Source organism: Xenia sp. Carnegie-2017, unplaced genomic scaffold, assembly GCF_021976095.1.
Source record: "Xenia sp. Carnegie-2017 unplaced genomic scaffold, XeniaSp_v1 HiC_scaffold_24, whole genome shotgun sequence".
Taxonomy (NCBI): Eukaryota; Metazoa; Cnidaria; class Anthozoa; order Malacalcyonacea; family Xeniidae; genus Xenia; species Xenia sp. Carnegie-2017.
In genome coordinates, this window is record NW_025813487.1 from 5,508,838 (window position 1) to 5,528,051 (window position 19,214).

The 19,214-nt window shown below is 35.4% G+C and overlaps 1 protein-coding gene across 4 annotated transcripts in view; it reads right to left on the reverse strand.

Moving 5' to 3' along the window:
- LOC124451821 (anaphase-promoting complex subunit 1-like) overlaps positions 1 to 18,677 on the reverse strand; it is a 30,509-nt gene extending 11,832 nt beyond the window's left edge. For 3 of the 4 annotated variants that reach the window (XM_047002423.1, XM_047002421.1, XM_047002420.1), the window contains exons 1-30: positions 18,601 to 18,677; positions 18,443 to 18,503; positions 17,850 to 18,028; positions 17,440 to 17,493; positions 17,304 to 17,348; positions 17,035 to 17,223; positions 16,768 to 16,838; positions 16,211 to 16,299; positions 15,666 to 15,763; positions 15,288 to 15,344; positions 14,675 to 14,759; positions 14,159 to 14,198; positions 12,473 to 12,519; positions 11,815 to 11,937; positions 11,145 to 11,209; positions 10,716 to 10,769; positions 10,534 to 10,640; positions 10,241 to 10,318; positions 9,253 to 9,342; positions 8,242 to 8,353; positions 7,632 to 7,772; positions 4,564 to 4,613; positions 3,886 to 4,070; positions 3,490 to 3,581; positions 3,326 to 3,412; positions 2,723 to 2,770; positions 2,127 to 2,209; positions 1,512 to 1,590; positions 640 to 714; positions 73 to 149 (exon numbers count right to left, since the gene is read on the reverse strand). In XM_047002423.1, coding sequence (XP_046858379.1) covers positions 73 to 149; positions 640 to 714; positions 1,512 to 1,590; positions 2,127 to 2,209; positions 2,723 to 2,770; positions 3,326 to 3,412; positions 3,490 to 3,581; positions 3,886 to 4,070; positions 4,564 to 4,613; positions 7,632 to 7,772; positions 8,242 to 8,353; positions 9,253 to 9,342; positions 10,241 to 10,318; positions 10,534 to 10,640; positions 10,716 to 10,769; positions 11,145 to 11,209; positions 11,815 to 11,937; positions 12,473 to 12,519; positions 14,159 to 14,198; positions 14,675 to 14,759; positions 15,288 to 15,344; positions 15,666 to 15,763; positions 16,211 to 16,299; positions 16,768 to 16,838; positions 17,035 to 17,223; positions 17,304 to 17,348; positions 17,440 to 17,493; positions 17,850 to 18,028; positions 18,443 to 18,476 — 2,534 coding nt within the window. In that variant the 5' untranslated portion in view covers positions 18,477 to 18,503; positions 18,601 to 18,677. The remainder of the gene's footprint in view (positions 1 to 72; positions 150 to 639; positions 715 to 1,511; positions 1,591 to 2,126; positions 2,210 to 2,722; positions 2,771 to 3,325; positions 3,413 to 3,489; positions 3,582 to 3,885; positions 4,071 to 4,563; positions 4,614 to 7,631; positions 7,773 to 8,241; positions 8,354 to 9,252; positions 9,343 to 10,240; positions 10,319 to 10,533; positions 10,641 to 10,715; positions 10,770 to 11,144; positions 11,210 to 11,814; positions 11,938 to 12,472; positions 12,520 to 14,158; positions 14,199 to 14,674; positions 14,760 to 15,287; positions 15,345 to 15,665; positions 15,764 to 16,210; positions 16,300 to 16,767; positions 16,839 to 17,034; positions 17,224 to 17,303; positions 17,349 to 17,439; positions 17,494 to 17,849; positions 18,029 to 18,442; positions 18,504 to 18,600) is intronic. The other variant, XM_047002422.1, reaches the window with a different exon arrangement.
- Positions 18,678 to 19,214: the final 537 nt, after the last annotated feature.

Here is a 19,214-nt window from a genome sequence, read left to right on the forward strand (position 1 = left end):
AAAAAATCAAAATTAACCCCTTTACCCAAGATATAAACGATGAACGCTTTCTAAAGAGCCAGTATTACATACGTAATAGTTTCCAAGTCAACACTGACATTGTCGTTGTTGTCTTTTGAATTTCCAGTGAAAGCATAATCTTGAAATATCTTTAAAAGTACATTAACACACGACAAGTGAAGATTTCCTTAACGTCTTACGTCAACTTCCTGTCTCTAACAGTAAATTAAAACCTTCCTCGAGTTTAATTTCAGCTTCTTTTTCAAGAGCAATTTAAAGTTCTCACTTCAAAGTTAAACCTTAGCGATTCCTCTAAGTTTTCATCTCAGTCCCTAATCAAAGCCTAACTTCAAATTTCAACTCCTCCCTGCCTAAAATCCAACCATAACTCCTCCTCAGAAAGTAACTCCACGTTTCTCTCCAATTTATAAACTTTCCCACTGCCTAAAGTCTTACCTCACCTTCTCTTCATAGAGTAACATCAACTCCTTCTTAAAGAATATCCCGTATTCTCCCCTCAGTGTCAAAACCTTATCTTCTTTCACAAGTCAAACGACAAACTTTCCTCAAACACTAATCTCAAGTCTCTATTTAAAGTCTAGCCTCGCTCCCACGTCATAGCAGAGTAAATCGTCTTACTTTAGGGATGTGAGATTGAACCCAGTCCTTCGTTGGTAAAACGCTGTCCCAAAGAACAAGACCTCTGGCCAATAGCTTAACAAATGAAAATATAAACAAAAAAGTAAGTCGAGACGACTAATCTAGAACGTCGGTGTACTCAATCTTTAATAGACCAATCAAATCAAAGATAAAATAACGTGAAAAGAAAACATCAGAAACTCCAGTAAGTATAGCAAAAAGGTCCAGGATTTTAGTATAATACTGATCTACTAAAGTCATCTGAATTATCCACGAAAATCAGGGATGGATCCGCGATGTTTTTCATCAATAAATATACTATTCGTCGTCTCTAAAGCCGCGGTTACACTACAGGGGACGGTTGCATGGTCTCTAAAGCCACGTTTACACCACATGGGCCGATTGCAAGAAGCCTGGAGAGCGTTATCCATTGGATAACATGTGTTTTTAAACTTTTATAAAACCTTTTAAAAAGCACAAAATATAAGATTCGAACAGAACAATCACTGAAATAAAATATTGTTTCGAAGATTACGAAATGTCTTCGTTGCAAGAAAAATATAAACACCTTTTATACAAGTTTGAAGGTTTTTGCTATCCAAAGGATAACGTTATCCAGGCTTCGTGCAACCGGCTCCAGGCCTGTACCTTACATAGGACTGACTAGGCCTCCAGTGTAAATCAATCAAGCCTGACCTATGACTGACCTAGCACCGATTTTTTAGCCCCAGCATCGAACAAAGTCTTAGGAACAATGTCACTCATCTAGGGTAAAGCATTTAGTCAGGTCCAAGTCGGGCCTGTGTATGTCCTAGGCCAGGTTTAGGTCCGTAGTCTAAACGCAGCTTATGTGCGCTTTATACATCGCTTACTTTTAACATAAGAAGATCTGGTCGGACAAACTCAGCCAAGACGGGGGTTTCTGGCGCTGACAACCACGATGCAACGATTCTTAAAACATAAAAAAAGAACAAAACACTGTTAGCAAAGAGAATAAATCCACTTTTAGACTTATGGATGTTGCGTAACGACAGTCTTCATCGTTAAGGAGAGGGAGGAACTTGAATTACGGTCAACAGATAATGACCAGCCTGCTTTGCCCTCACTGTTAGTATCTCAAACTGGCTTTTCAGACCCCTAAATCAGGCTCGACCACATGTGCACTTCTTCCTTGTTTAATTTAAATTTTGAACGGCTGTGAAGCATTTTAAAGCACTTCTTTCGGTTTTGTTTTCAAAGACTTTGTAAGTACCGATTTTTAAATTGAAGGACTTTTTGTGAACTTAAAGCAAGTGCTCGAACACTGTCATTAAATAACATCAGCTAAAAAATGAACAAAGAGAAAGCGTACTGCAGGCTCAGTTTTCCATCCAGGATCAGTCAAAGCATCAAATTAAATACAACTGGAATGCTACCTCTATATAGACATAGCTATAATTGCATAAAACCATATTTTACTCCCGCAAATCCCAACAATCATCACTTACTCGTCATTGCTTTTAAGATAAATCAATGCTAAAGCGAGTATCGCTCCGGGAGCAGTCACGTTTATGTCAACATTGTCGCCTTCCTGAAGAAAAAAATATCAGAGTCAAAAAGGTTTGCCATAAGTTAACCGACAATTAATGCCGTCATTTCATATATGGCAAATTATGAATATTTTCAAGTGAGCAAGAAGATGGCAGACACACAGAATAGAAACAACTCCCACTCTATTGAAATTTTTGTGTGGCGCATAGTTGCAGCCAGTAAATTGCATTTTCTGACCAATAGGAGATCTGATGTGGCCAGCCGCAGGCATTAATCGAACTAAATATACAGTACCAAGTTGCATAGCGAAGTGAGACTAGTGTATGTTTCTATACTGCGTGAATGTTTGACAAGTTTCTAAATCCCAAAAATAAATACAAAGTTTGACTCGTGTTTCGAGCACTTGATGACGACAGTCTTTTGGCTTCTTCAAGTCAACTTATATGTGGAATAGGATTCCGGATTCGTCTGCCTTCCAATCCAATCCAATCCAATCCACAAACCAGAATCTCTTGATCAAAGTCACAGAAAAATTACAGGCATTGGCTCTCACCTTGATCAAGTAGCTTGGAGATCTAAACTTCTCACTTTGTGCACCCATCTTGAATAAACAAAACATAAGAATGGAAGTTTAATATACAACTGCCAGTGGTGTAGCAAGCCTCATAATTGAGAAAGGAGGGGAGAGGACACATTAATAAATATATGCATATTGACATATGCAATTTAATTAATATCAATTGTTTTGAGATCAATTGTTTTGTACGGATTATAAAACATGCATGTATGAATATGTCTCCCCCCTCCCTTAACTTACGAACAGAGAAAATAAGGAGTGCGTGCGACTTGTAACGACATAAATGTAAACTCTAAATCACCTAGAACCCAATCTTCTAGATATTTGACTCTGCCAAAATTCTATAGTTATGAGTGAGGCAAGCCATCATCTTGAAAGGTGGCAGAACTTTTGCAGTTGCAAAGTTGATGGACTAGGTTTAATTATTAAAATGTTTGATAGAATCGGTTGTTTAAACCCTCTTTTAACTTATTTTTCATTTTGAATTTTGATTTTGGCCACCTTTCAAGATGGCGTCCTTGCCCCACCTTGACACGGTAGTTAGACATCTAGGGGATTGGGTTCTAAATCAATGATCACCTGTGTTTTCTTGTGACCTCCAACCATGTAGTGATAAAGATGATCAGAGATATTTAAGTCAGACAAACCAGCTGTTTCTCGTCCATGCTAAAAATACAATGAAGCAAAAGGATTTGGTTCATGCGCCGAGATAAAAAATGTAAGAATAGTAATGCCTTGCTAACCTCCAGCATGATCAATCCTAATGCCAGGCCCGCGCAAAGCGAATAACATTCTCTGTTTAGGGCATTTTCCATCTCCGGGCCAGGAGGGCGACCTGTAAAGATGCAACTATAGATTAAGCCAAGACTGGAGTGTATAAAGACTTGCGTTTCAACATCAGATCACTCCCTATGACGACACTAGACTGGAGTTTATAAGAACTCAAGTTTCAACATCGGATCACTCCTGATGAAGACACTGGACTGCAGTTTATAAGAACTCAAGTTTCAACATAAGATTACTCCTATAGGAGTTATAATGAAGACAAATGACTGGAGTAAACAATAACTAAAGTTTTATGAATAATAAGATCACTTGCATATGATCCCTCCCATCTGAAACCATTCTCTAAAGCTCACCTATTTCAGACAGTAAAACTTCAGTCATAAGACGATGACCACTTTCTTGATAAACCAAACCAATCCCTATTATGGCCGCACTCCTAACATTGACTGAAACTTCAATTTCAGCAGAAGTAGGTGGTAACAAGGCATCGATATGAATACACAACATCTTAGTGGTAGCAGCATCCATAGTACCACGTCTAAATGACAAACATTTACATAACATCTTAGTGGTAGCGACATCCATAGTACCACGTCTAAATGACAAACATTTACATAACATCTTAGTGGTAGCAGCATCCATAGTACCACGTATAAATGACAAACATTTACATAACATCTTAGTGGTAGCAGCATCCATAGTACCACGTCTAAATGACAAACATTTACATAACATCTTAATGGTAGCAGCATCCATAGTACCACGTCTAAATGACAAACATTTACATAACATCTTAGTGGTAGCAGCATCCATAGTACCACGTCTAAATGACAAACAACGACAAAAACAGGCTCGGTCTGTACAAAAAGACATCGGTCGGATATTTTTCCGTAAAGACATCTCAAGTTATAGATGAATGTCAGACTCGGAGTTAGTTTCATTTTATATTTTACGTCAATATAAAACTTACTACAATACAAACGAGAACTAAACGCTGAATTCTGGGATATAAGATTTAAGGTAAAACTTACTTGGTCGCTGCTAAGCCAATAAGCAGTCCAATGCTGGTCAGTTCATGACCCTACGATAAACATATGGCACAGAAAAATTAAGTTTCAAAACCTTGAACCATCTACGTAAATGGTTACTTGGCTAAGAAGTCCTTTGCAGTTTAGTAAAATCTATTTTACTTATAATAGACGTAAAAAGGAGTGCAAATAACAATGTAAAAAATGAGAATATACATACAGTGTAAAAAATGAGATGGTTAATCGTAGTTTAAAAAATTGAGAGGGTTAACCATTGAGTTCTATAATAACTGGAGCGGCTATCTTTACTGGGGCGAGGTCGCCAAAAAAATGGCGGCCAACGGACGTATTTCCGCTGAAATGATCGCTTTGCAGAAAAATAATATTCTCCACCTCCCCCTGGTGTCTATAGTAAATTATAAAGAATTTTTCAAAAACAAACACGATATCACAGAATATGGATATCGTTAGTTCCATATTCTGTGACGATATCTTTTTTGGCATTTCTTTTATAATGCCAACACTTCAATCGTTCAATTGTTGGATGTCGTAGTTTTCAACAAAAAGGAACATATCGCTTCTCACAGGTGAGATAGTTTCTTGGTTTTTTAGTCCGTCAACGATTGAAAACTGAAAAGCAATTATACATGCACTTGAAAAGCCATAAAAATACATGTTAAAGATCGTATTTTTTAAGACTGACTTGAACGCCAAATATACTGATGTTTTCCTGTTTTTGTTTATAAAATTCTGCATACTTTTCTGTCATTTGTTAATGCATGAAGTCGTAAATTTACCCATCTATTTGCAAAATAGTTTCCCTAAAGCAAAAAAGACCCTGCACACATTTTGCTCTGTGAGTAAGTATCAAAACGAAATGATCAGCCCCAAGAGTACCCATGATTTGGAGCAGAGCTTGTTATGTTCTATTTGCTGACAACATGCAGGGAAGACCAAGGAGTAAAGATGACTGGAAGATGTTATTGACCAGACAGAGTCTTAAAAATGATAATGCTGTAAAGATAATTGATTTATTGTCTGCCCTATCCAGAGTTATTTAATTTGATCATGGTCAAATTCTATGGATGTGTCTATGTAAACATTTGTACTGAGATTGATGACTTGATGCAGATGTGAAGCATCAAACTGTATAAGCCATTGGGTTTTATATAACTTAATGTTTAAATCATGTCATATCTTTATCAAAATATTTTAGTTGAGTGTTGTATAAATGTTACTAATATGTAATGCACTACACTGAGGCATTAAAGATTTAGTGCTGAAACTTTTAAAGTTACTGTACTGTATATTTCTTCATTATAACAGTTTTTGCTTTAAGAAACAGTTTGAGCTTATTTACCTAGTAAAGTACAGAATGGAGATTTATCATATGCATTATTGCTACTTTTTTAAAGAAAAGTTTTTCACTTTTCAAAGCTTTCCTACAAATTTTTTGCTTCTTATTTCTTTTCATGAGATTGATGATATATGGTTAATATAATCAAATAACTTTATAATTTCTAAAAGCTTTTAAGCTTCTAGCATAAAAGTACACAATAGGTATTTGATTCATTTGGTTATATTGCCTTTATGACATATCTACTTGCACTTCATCATTCTTGTATGAACAAAACACCAGATGTGGATACTCAGAGAACAAAATGCACTACCAACTGCTTATGAAATTTATTATAGAGGTGAAAACTGTGTTAATCATTCAAATTGTGTACTTATTTGCAAATATAGGAAAAACAAAACAAAGTGAAAAGAAAGGTAGAAGTATTAAAACTACAAATGAATTATAAACACCATTGGAAGCATAAGTGTTTTGATGATTATTTGCATTTTGCCCAATTCATATATCAATACAACAAAATCAAAATGTGCTACAACTTTACAAGTATTTGATGCAGTTGCACTTCAGAACATCACAAAAAGGTTACTTAAAGTAATTTCTATACAATATTGTTTGTTTTCATTTACCAAACCTATGCAGACTTGAGTCTTTTTGAAATTTAATATGAAACTCAATTACAGAAAATCCGTAAATATCCAGAGATTTAATATTTACTTTTTTAAAGAAACAAGTAAAAATCCAACAATTGTAGCGAAAAAAGCCATTGCCCATTGCATCATGAAAAGAAGCAAAATAGCAATGATAACAAATAAGCTAACTTCTCTCTCGTGAACCGTGGAGATGAACTGTGATATACTTTTTTGTATAGACTAAAGAGTTTAATCGATCAAACAAGTTTGACGCTGGTAAAAAAACGACGCACATCTGCATTCATACATGTGTAGCCGACATATAGCTCTTTCGTCTATAGTTATAAATGCATCCTCGTAGGAGCACATAACTGACAACCACAGTTGACTCGTTGTTATGAATTTAAGGTTTTTACCTTGATTTTCATCAAAAAATTGCTTGCCAATCAAATACACATATATTTTCCTCACTCTTTCCTCAGGAGAGTGGGAAATTGTGAAATTTTCGGAAAAGCGATCAATTTCGGTAAATCTCAGCGGCAACGGACGAAATCCGCCATTTTTTTGGCGTCATCAGATATCTAAGGCCGCGCTTGAGATAGCCGCTCCAGTTATTATAGAACTCAATGGGGTTAACCAAAATACGAGAGTCGTTGATGTTTAGGAGCTTAACACCCATCAAAAGCATTCCACATAATTAAAATCCTACAACAGACTACAGTCATTTGTTCTCGTCCGTACATACGTAGGATCCCTTTCAACACAATCTTACCAATAAACATTAATCTATTGTTCTCAGCAGTACATAGTGCCCTATCAATAAAATCCTACTAATAAACATCACTTTATTGTTCTCATTAGTACATGATGTCCCTATCAATACGATCCTGCCCATACACATCACTCTATTGTTCTCATCAGTACATGATAACCCTATGAATACAATCCTAAAAATAAACATCTCTCTTTGTTCCAATAAGTACTTACTTTTTATATCAACAGCAACCTAAGTAAACATAATGTCCACCCACCACAACACACACATACACCATCTTCGCTAAAAGATCAGCATTTTAGGCGCTTACCTTGGATAAATAATTGTGAACGTTCATTATCGCAAGATTTGATAAATGGCCAGTAAGACCAAGAGCCATAAGGAATCCAGCATGTTCATTGGTCAACTGGCAGTCTTTTGGTCGATGGTAAACAATCCAGGTGCTATCAATCTACAAATGCAAGGGTTGTTGAGATGTTGTCCATAGAGATGTTGTCTGTAGAAATGTTGTGTATAGAGATGTTGTCTGTAGAAATGTTGTCTATAGAGATGTTGTCTATACAGAGATGTTGTCTAAAGAAATGTTTTCTATAGAAATGTTGTCTAAAGAGATGTTGTCTATGGAGATGTAGTCTAAAGAGATGTTGCCTATAGAGATGTAGTCTGTAGAAATGTTGTCTATAGAGATGTTGTCTGTAGAAATGTTGTCTATACAGAGATGTTGTCTATACAGAGATGTTGTCTATACAGAGATTTTGTCTATACAGAGATGTTGTCTATACAGAGATGTTGTCTATACAGAGATGTTGTCTATACAGAGATGTTGTCTAAAGAAATGTTGTCTTTAGAAATGTTGTCTATAGAGATGTTGTTAATGGAGATTTACTCAATAAAAGTGATCAGCTCACTTGAGTACTTACCTGTGAAATTCCAGGAACAATTCTCAATCCGGCAGCAACACCATTGTGAAATGCAGGCCATACCATCATATCCGTGGGAACATCGATATGATCCAACGAAACAACATTGTTCCTGACATAGAAGAAAATTTACAAATATGAATGGAGTGAGGAGAAAGCAGCTATGCAGCATCAACAGACGTCAACAGCCACGCAGATGGACATCAAAAGATACGCTGTGCAACTGATATTGGTCAACGAAATAGAAGTCTTCTGTACCACCGCCACTAACCCAAAGGGTACACACAAATGACTTCCCTGCTTCAAATTAGCATATCTTGCAGTCATATAATAACTGAGGTCGAAACTCAGTTCTTGTACTTAAAACCAACGTTCAATTGATGCTAAACTTATTGATCACTGATTAGACAGTAAAGATTGAACTATTAACATGCATGATCCCATAAATCTGTACCAACGATGTTCTAAAGTGTCATCTGACGAATCAAAAGTTTAGCACATCCCTTCCCTCCTTAATGTACGCACATGTAGCAATTTAGCATACACCCTCCATCTTTTTTTGCATACGTACTAAATGGACGACTTATAATTAGTTTTCGTACTTCCACTGAACTGATGATGAACAGTTTAACCGAAGCTATAGTCCAAAGTTGAAGATTAACTGCTAGGATACTTAATTCAATGCTAATTGGAGCTTTTGAAAGTCATTTTGTTTACATGTACCTCGGTAAAACACGACCTGTTATCTCCGTAATTCTCCTCAGGTACTTAATTTAACCCTAATTGAAACCTTTGAAAAGTCATTTTGTTTACATGTACCTCGGTAAAACACGACCTGTTATCTCCGTAATTCTCCTCAGGTACTTAATTTAACCCTAATTGAAACCTTTGAAAAGTCATTTGGTTCACATGTACCTCGGTAAAACACGACCTGTTATCTCCGTAACTCTCCTCAGGTACTTAATTTAACCCTAATTGAAACCTTTGAAAAGTCATTTTGTTCACACGTACCTCGGTAAAACACGACCTGTTATCTCCAATCGAGGAACGTGGACAAGTTCGGTTACAATTGGTCGACAAGTAGCGAGTGAAAACATTCCTCTATAGAAAAAAGAATATAATAGTTGGTTACACAGCAATTGCTAGAAGTCTTATTTCGTACTTTTTAATTGGTCGAGAGTGTATCACGTGAGAGTGCAAACAAAGTAATCTTCGTCATAAAAAGCAACCTTTTAGTCAAGGTCCTAACTCGACAAAAAAGCGCTATAGGATTTTTTCAAAACAAATACTGAGTATTGTGTTGATTGTAAAGTAATTTGGAACAGTAAATATTTCATAAATTTAGGCTGTAAACTAAGTTTTCTCTTTGACATGTAGTATATTATTTATCTAAAAAAAATTATTGACAGGTACTTCTGGAAAGCAGTGAGTTTTGTTGATCCTCAATAGTCATTGATGCTGTATAAAAGCCCAGGAAAAAATCTTGTGAAAAGACTTTCAGGGAAAAAAAGGTAAAAAGACTCTCAGGGAAAAACCCTGGTAAAAAGACCCCCAGGAAAAAACCCTGGTGAAGACTCACAGGGAAAAAAAACCAAGTGAAAAGACCCCCAAGAAAAAACCCTGGTGAAGACTCTCAGGGAAAAAACCCTAGTAAAAAGACCCCGAGGAAAAAACCCTGGTGAAAAGACTCTCAAGGAAAAAAGCCCTGGTGAAAAGACTCTCAGGGAAAAAAGCCCTGGTGAAAACACTCTCAGGGAAAAATCCCCCAGGAAAAAACCTCGTTAAAAGAACCTGGGGGATAATCCATCGTGAAAAGACCCCCGGGGGAAAACCCTCGTGAAAAGACCGCAAGGGAAAAGTCTCGTGAAAAGACCCCGAGGAAAACCCCTCTTGAAAACTCCCAAGGAAAAACCCTTCGGTAAAAAAAACCCAAGAAAAGTTTCTCGAAATCTTATAAACGAAAAACAACCATGCAAACTATCTTATTCTAATATTGTACCTTCCAACAGAGAGAGATAAAGTTCGTTTGGACATCAACAAAAGTCTCGCTTCTTGCTCTTGTACAAAATCATGGTCACTGGACAAAACAGAAACACAATTTTAGAAAAAAATTTTTTGGTGTGCTTGAGGATAGAACGCTGATTGGTTGAAAAGGTTTGTTTTTGAGCCAATTAAGAAAGGGGAATACCTGACAATAAGAATGGTATCTGTCAAAACAGTGGCTAAGTGTATCGTTCAAAATAAAGCAATGTGGGCCATATATTAAATAAGTGAAAACAGGAAGTCCAATACCTAACTTCTGGATTCTGTACTAACGAAACACGAATTGGTCTTGCAGATTGTAATAATCGTCTCACTTCACGAATTCTGTGATCAATACTGAATCGCAGTTTTGTTACCTTAATTTCGCACGAAAACAATTGAAGAATTTCACGCTTGAACATATACAACAATCAAAAAGATTTCATATTTACTTCACATTCGAAGTTCATACCGTCGTCAACTTCATCGCTATTATTGACGGCTTTCTACAAAATATAAAAAACAAATAAACACATCATCTATTGGAACAAACTGGAAAAATGTTGACTGTATCAAAATAAATCATCGTTAATGATTTTCAGAGCAAGCAAACTTTAAATCAACACAACGTGCGAGAAAAGCATTGAAACGGATATGCGCGTGTATTTGACGCATTTTAGCTTACTGTAAATATAAGTTAACTTTCTTTGTGACGCGCGAGGAAAGATTGGCACTAGTAAAAGTGCTTGCTTCAAATTTTGGCGGGAAGTAGCCGTCTTGTTATATTTAGTTCTTTAGTGAAAAGAACCTCCTGGCTATATGTCGCCAACCGGAAGTTTTGATAAAAAATAGCACTCCCAAAACTATTATACACTACATACCGCATTGCCGCAAAGATTAATCGACTCATCAGTCATCCTCGCTTGGGCAGCCAACTCCTCTCGTCCTAAATGAAAACAAAACATTTGTTCGAGGCATATTGCTTTTAAATAAAGTACAGTATAGTATAATATACATGAAGTATTGTAACACATTCTCGATGCAACGGTCAAAATACGTAGAGCTAAGTTGTTATTTAAACATTGCTACTTTTTTTAAAGGATTAATCACTTCAAAAAAAGTTTATGCCTTTTGTGACTGAAGTTTACATTTTGAAGGCATCAACCAAATTTTAAAGCGCATTTTTTTCACGTGTTTATCTTGATGTGAAAGGAAACGTCTGCAACCACAAATTATAAACAAAAGACATCATCAAATTTTATAAACCAATCAATAAGTACATGAAACGTTAACAAACCAGCCAATTGATACTAAAGAACTTTATAAACCAATCAATAATCGACAGAACAACTTAATAAAGTGAATAGTATGAACACAGAAACATTGTTACACGCACTAGACTCTGAAGATGACTAACGATAAGGATGTCAAAACGTCAGTCAACATCAACAACAGTCCATTACAGATCTATATCTACATTTAAGAACTATTTCACTAATAAATCAATCATTGAATCCAGCCAATAGAAACAAGAGCTCTTATCAAACCTACCAATAAGAGTACAGCTTTCTTCTGACAAACAATGTGATGGTTTGTTGTGACATTGATGTATCGCTTCGCGAAGAGGTAAAGAAACACCGAACGGTAACGCATTCAAATCGTCGATGGTAAAACCTGAACATGAAGTAAAAAAGTATAGCCCATAAGCAGCTTAGAAATACTGAGAATGTTTGAAAAATAATTTAGGAGATTAATTTAGTTTCGGCAAAGCAAGGCTGAGGCAGATCGCGTTGAACAAAGTCGTAAATTACTCTTAGTATAATGGCAAAATCTAATATTTCTTTCAAGGCACATTTGAAGACATCGGCTCATGGTGAAGTAATCTGCTGCTAGACATTTTGTTTACTTTATTTTCGCTCTCTTTTGCGTTTTAGTTGTCGACCGCGTAAGAGCTTGGGTACTAAATAGCGCAATACTTCGTCACTACTTTAGAAGCGAGCAAAACCCCAGAACATACAAATCTATACAGAGAGCCATTTAGCTTTCTATGTTCATATGCCTTCAGGCTCGACATGTGAAACTGCACTAAGACAAGAATTGTTTTACTACATGCAAAATTTATCAAATGCAGAGCACAGCTACAGTTGAAGCGAAACAGTGCCGGGAACATTGTGTTAATGCATAGTATGGTGAATTCGACAAAACTTACCGATTTTTGCCATGAAATGAACTAAACGGTCAGCGGGAGTTTCGCATCTGGAACAAAAATACTGAAATTGACTAAAAATGCTCTCGCTCAGAGAAACGAAATAAAATTCCCTATTACTCAGTGAAGATTCATTTATCAAAAATAACTAACAGGCGATCGACTTTATTGGAAATGCAACATCTGTTGAACAGTAGCAGTCCATGATAACTCACAACACACTAATCTGAATATATTTACAGACCAAAATACCTTAAAGCATATATTATTAGTAATAACGTAGTAACATGTTTGTAAATGTAGATCGTCCAGGTTGGTATAGTCCTGAGAAGGATAAAATAAAAAATTCTTGACTCTGAAGATGACTACCGCTAAGGTTGTCGAAACGTCAGTCAACATCAACAACAACAGTCCTTCTCAGGAGTATACCAACCTGGATGATCTACATCTACAAACATGTAACGATACTCCCGGGTTCAAACCATTTACTTTAATAACTTAGTTCCCACGTATTCATTATTGATTCTCAACCAAATCTACACTATCCTTGTGCATCTTATGCTGTACACTATCCTTGTGCATCTTATGCTGTACACTATGCTTGCGCATTTTATGCTGTACACTATCCTTGTGCACTATCCTTGTGCATCTTATGCTGTACACTATCCTTGTGCATCTTATGCTGTACACTATCCTTGTGCATCTTATGTTGTACACTATCCTTGTGCATCTTATGCTGTACACTATCCTTGTGCATCTTATGCTGTACACTATCCTTGTGTATCTGTACACCATCCTTGTGTCTTGTGTACACTATCCTTGTGCATCTTATGCTGTACACTATCCTTGTGCATCTTATGCTTGTACATCTATCCTTATCTCTATGCTGTACACTATATGCTCTTGTATCTTGTCACTATCCTTGTGCATCTTATGCTGTACACTATCCTTGTGCATTGCATCTTGTGCATCTTATCCTTGTGCATCTTATGCTGTACACTATCCTTGTGCATCTTATGCTGTACACTATCCTTGTGCATCTGCATACTATCCTTGTGCATCTTATGCTGTACACTATCCTTGTGTATCTTATGCTGTGTACTATCCTTGTGCATCTTATGCTGTACACTATCCTTGTGCATTTTATGCTGTACACTATCCTTGTGCATCTTATGCTGTACACTATCCTTGTGCATCTTATGTTGTACACTATCCTTGTGCATCTTATGCTGTACACTATCCTTGTGCATCTTATGCTGTACACTATCCTTGTGTATCTTATGCTGTACACTATCCTTGTGCATCTTATGCTGTACACTATCCTTGTGCATCTTATGCTGTACACTATCCTTGTGCATCTTATGCTGTACACTATCCCTCGTGTTTTTTAAACTATTAATTAAATTTAAAATGTGCTGTTAGAATGTATTCAGAGCTATCGTAGACCTGCAACTGCTGTTGATGAAATAGTAACAAGAAACATTTTTCTGTATGAATACAAATTAAACGTGACTTGAGCTTCACATAATTTGCTAAACATTCCTATTTATTATCGAGAACATTTTTCATAACAACAGGGGTGTGAAGTTGATACTTTTTGATATCAGGGGGGTACATTTGATTTATTATATCTTTTAAAAAGACCGCAAAAGGAAAACATTTCGAATCTATCTATTTCATTTAGCAGACCTTTTGGATTCTTCGTTAAAGTAAACTTTATAATTTTGATCTAAAAGTTAAAACAAGCATTTTAATACATATGAACACATTCATTTAGAGTTCATAAACATGCACATTTCAATACATTTAAACAAAGATTGTTATATTAGGCGGGGGGGGGAGGAATATTGCTGCATGAAATTTTCGATTGTGTATGACGTAATAAATGAGTTCAAGATCAAAGGAAGCGATGAAACCGAAAAGTCGTTATGTGTTTCAAGATACGTTTACACAATGCAAAATGTTTCGATCAAGTTTTTATCAAGCAGTTAAAATAACTCATAAATCTACACACAGAAAATAGAAGTTCAAAATACGGCGACACATTGATCTCGAGAGGCCTCGTCCATGATTACACACTCCTTCACGAGATTTAATGAAAACAAATCATTTTCGACATTAAAGTATCGTCTTCAGGTTTTTTCATTTCTATATTTTACTTAATCTTGTACACATTGAGAAGAATCAGGAAAAATCAAAGCTTACCACAATTAAACGCTATCGAGTTGAATATTTCATCAGCGCTTTCACAAAAGCTTCCATCTTTTGTAGGAATGCACAAAGAATACATCTGATAACAAATTATTAGTTACTGTACGGTACATTTGCATTTAACTTATATCTAAAATATTAAGGATGTTCTACATAAAAGGATGTTCACGTGTGTGAACCTAAAGGTCGTTAACATACCTACATGATCATGGATGTACCCAAATGGTACAGCATGTACCTACTACCTACATAATCGCGTGTGTGTGAACCTAAAGATGGTAAATGTACTTGCATGATCATGGATGTACCCAAATGGTACAGCATGTACCTACTACCTACATAATCGCGTGTGTGTGAACCTAAAGATGGTAAATGTACTTGCATGATCATTGATACACCAAAAATATTCAGCATGTACCTACTACCTACATAATCGTGTGTGAGAACATAAAGATCGTAAATGTACCTATATAAAATAGGATGTACCTCCATGATCGTAAATGTACCTAAACAATCCTGTACGTGCCAACATGTTCTAGGATTAGCTAACTACACGATCGAGGGCATACAACACATCACAATAAAATACAACATAAAGAAATCTTACCATCATTATTTTAAACGTTTGCTCACAAACAGCAGGAAGAACAGGAAAGTTTTCGATCTAAAAATAATTTATTTTAAACACTTATGATGCAGGCTATTGAAAGGTTATTCTAAATACAGGAACAGAAGAAATGTATTAGGATACCCGATAAAGATTGGGGATAGGATTAAAGATAGTACTGAAACAAAGATTGGAGTTATAATTAATGTTGTGGTCTAATCAAAGATTGGGGTTAAAATCAAGGTTGGGGTCATAACGAAGATTGGAATTAGGATGAAGATTGATGTCGGGATTAGATTAAGGTTAAAATTAGAAATATGATAAAATCAAGAATCAATTTTTAGAACAGTGAAAATAAACAACAGAGTAGGTACAAACCTTCTGTCCTTTTAAACACGCCATCAAACATTTAAAAACGTTGGGAGGGTCATTTGTAACAAAGGAAGGAAAAAATAAATCATATTTTGAAGGCGGTTCTAAAACATCAAGTAAAACAAGATTAGCAACAGACTTTTCACTGTTGATGATAGAAATAATGACCGCAATGCATTGTGGGATGGGTTTGATTGTCACATTAAATGTGTCTGCATATTGAATATTTTATTGTTCGAGGCAATGCTAGTCAGAAGAAATTTCGAGTTCTTGAAAAACATACTCTATTTTTCATCAAAATGCACAAGAATCCAAGTTACTACTTGTCAATGATGAAAAAGAAAATAAACGACATAAAAAAATCCTCGCAACTCAATTGTTGGAATTGTTTCTTTGTAATTGCAAACACAGGTTTTTATATTGTTGTTTCAATTCATACTTTACTATTTATGGTAAAACGTATAGAAACAAACCAATCAGAGTCGATTGTAATTTCCTGCCATGTATTTTAAAATAACACAACGTACAATGAGCATAAAATAATGTAATACCTGTCGCACTTGTTGAATTCTTAACCTCTTCGTATATTTGTGAATATTCTTTTGAGTAAAACGTGACATATTCCTCCCAGTCAATCATGCTAAAATTGTAATTATGCACAGCGGTAATTTCGAAAGTAGATTGAAGCCTAATGCTGTACCCTAATGATCTAGAACCCAGTCTTCTAGATGTCTAACTACCGTCTCAAGGTGAAGCAAGGTGGCAAAAAGCAAAACTCAAAATGAAAAATAAGTTAAAACAAAGTTTAAAAAACCCATCATATCAAACATTTAAAGAATCAAAGCACGACTATCAATTTTGCAACTCTATATCAACTAAGCAAAAGCAGATACTAGTGGTAAATATCGTCAGTTTTGCCACCTTTCAAGATGGGGGCTTGTCTCACTCATTACTATCCAATATCGGCCGAGTCAGTTATGTAGTAGACTGGGTTCTAGGTCAATGCTTTACCCTGACTTAAACTTCATTTGGGAAATAAGTATTGCTTACAACATTTAACAATGAAATTAAATGAATTCTATTTCAGTACGATTTATAAATTACTGACCAAGTTAACATGAGCAAAAATCTTCCCAGACGTTGAACACCATCCAGTTTTAAGCTGCTAAGCTTCAAATCCTTAAAAACAAAACCAATTATTACTGCTCAAGGATGCTTGCGCCAGTAAGTTAACGATTTCTAAACAACTTTAATAACAGTAATGTCACACCTCAAGAAGAAAATGGAGAACAAATTGTAATGATTTTTTAACAACTTATGCAACAGAAACGTCGCAAACCTCGTGTATGAGATGGAGAACAAAAACGTCACAAACCTCGTGTATGAGATGGAGAACAAAAACGACGCTTGGTATGTGTTGATAAAGCAAAGCATTCGTGTCCCATGATTGGTTCGTGACGATGTCTGTTGTAACCGTTTCTGATTGGATGGGTATATCAAAGCCAGCTTTCATTAATGATTCATTATGATCAGTGATGTTATTCAACAAATATCGCCACGCATCCTAAAATATCAAAAAATGCATGTGAATGTATGAAAATGATGATGAAAATTCAACTCGAATAAATTCTAGATATCTTGTACTCGAGTTTTAGATCCACAATGTGGAATGCTGGATTTTAAATCTTTCTAAAATTATACGCATACGTATGTTTTTGGCGATATTTTATAATTTCTATCTTTAAACATAACAGAAAATTCTAGTAAGATGATTATGTACTTCTCCTTCATCAGAATTCGTTCGAGATTTCTTTGCAGGAGCGCTGGTGAACGACTAAAAAATATTGAAAACAATTCACATTACACATGTGAAAAAATACGATGTAAAAGTTACGATGTTCAGAATTCTAAACAGCCAACCGCTATAGCACATAGCTATGAACCTTCATTGTAGCAATGATCCCTTATTGTGTACGTTATCCTTTATTGTACCAATCTATACCTACTGTGTGCAATCTCCCCTTATCGTGTATACCCTATCCATAATTGAACACATCTACCCCTCATTGTATGAAATAATCAAAACACAATAGAAATTACAAGGGTTTAAAGCGCTTCTAACGAGCTCCGTTCTCAAAAAATTATGACACTTATCCTCCATCTGATAAACATAATTTATAATTTGCTCACTTCTTCGGTACTTTTGCCAATTAGTTTCAGTAAAATGTTGCAAAAGTTTTGCCATTCTTCGTCAGGGTTAAAATGATCCTTATCTTCGCTACAATTTGATAGTTGATAGTATTTCAAAAGTAATTTAGTCGCCACATCGTTGTTTAAGACTTGTTGTAGTCCAGTAAGGCACGACGACACTACAAATAAAAATAAATTGTTTATGATAAAAGAGAAATTCAAATTCCACAGCAAAACATATTCCTTAGTAGTGATGAATAAAAAACAGAGAACAAGAACAGTTTTTACACTATCTAAAATATGTAAGAAATAAGATAACGTGTGTCAGTGTAGGTAATGATGAATGAACAACAGAGAGCAAGAACAGTTTTTACACTATCTAAAATATGTAAGAAATAAGAAAACGTGTGTCAGTGTAGGTAGTGATGAATGAACAACAGAGAACAAGAACAATCTTTACACTATCTAAAATATACAAGAAATAAGATAACATGTGTCAGTATAGGTAGTGATGAATAAACAACAGAGAACAAGAACAATCTTTACACTATCTAAAATATGTAAGAAATAAGATAAAGTGTGTTCATCCTAACCAGTTTCATCTCCAGTCAATGGACGTAAAGTCATTCTGTAATGAAAACCACTGCAACATTTCTACGCAAATAAAAAAACAGCAACATTTAAATAATCAACTTTATTGTTCATAGTATTACACCAAACTACTCAAGCAATAATTTGATCAAATACGAACCAAAATCGCTGAATGTCCATTACTTTCCACTAACCCTAGAACGTACGGCTTTCTCTCATCTTCTACCAATGTATTTACTAAATAAATAGTACGTCATCTTTTTAGTAAACTACATCAATCTAACCCTAACCCTAGAACGTACGGCTTTCTCTCATCTTCTACCAATGTATTTACTAAATAAATAGTACGTCATCTTTTTAGTAAACTACATCAATCTAACCCTAACCCTAACCCTAGAACGTACGGCTTTCTCTCATCTTCTACCAATGTATTTACTAAATAAATAGTACGTCATCTTTTTAGTAAACTACATCAATCTAACCCTAACCCTAACCCTAACCTAGAACGTACGGCTTTCTCTCATCTTCTACCAATGTATTTACTAAATAAATAGTACGTCATCTTTTAGTAAACTACATCAATCTAACCTAACCTAACCCTAACCCTAGAACGTACGGCTTTCTTACATCTTCTACCAATGTATTTACTAAATAAATAGTACGTCATCTTTTAGTAAACTACATCAATCTAACCCTAACCCTAACCCTAACTCTAGAACGTACGGCTTTCTCTCATCTTCTACCAATGTATTTACTAAATAAATAGTACGTCAT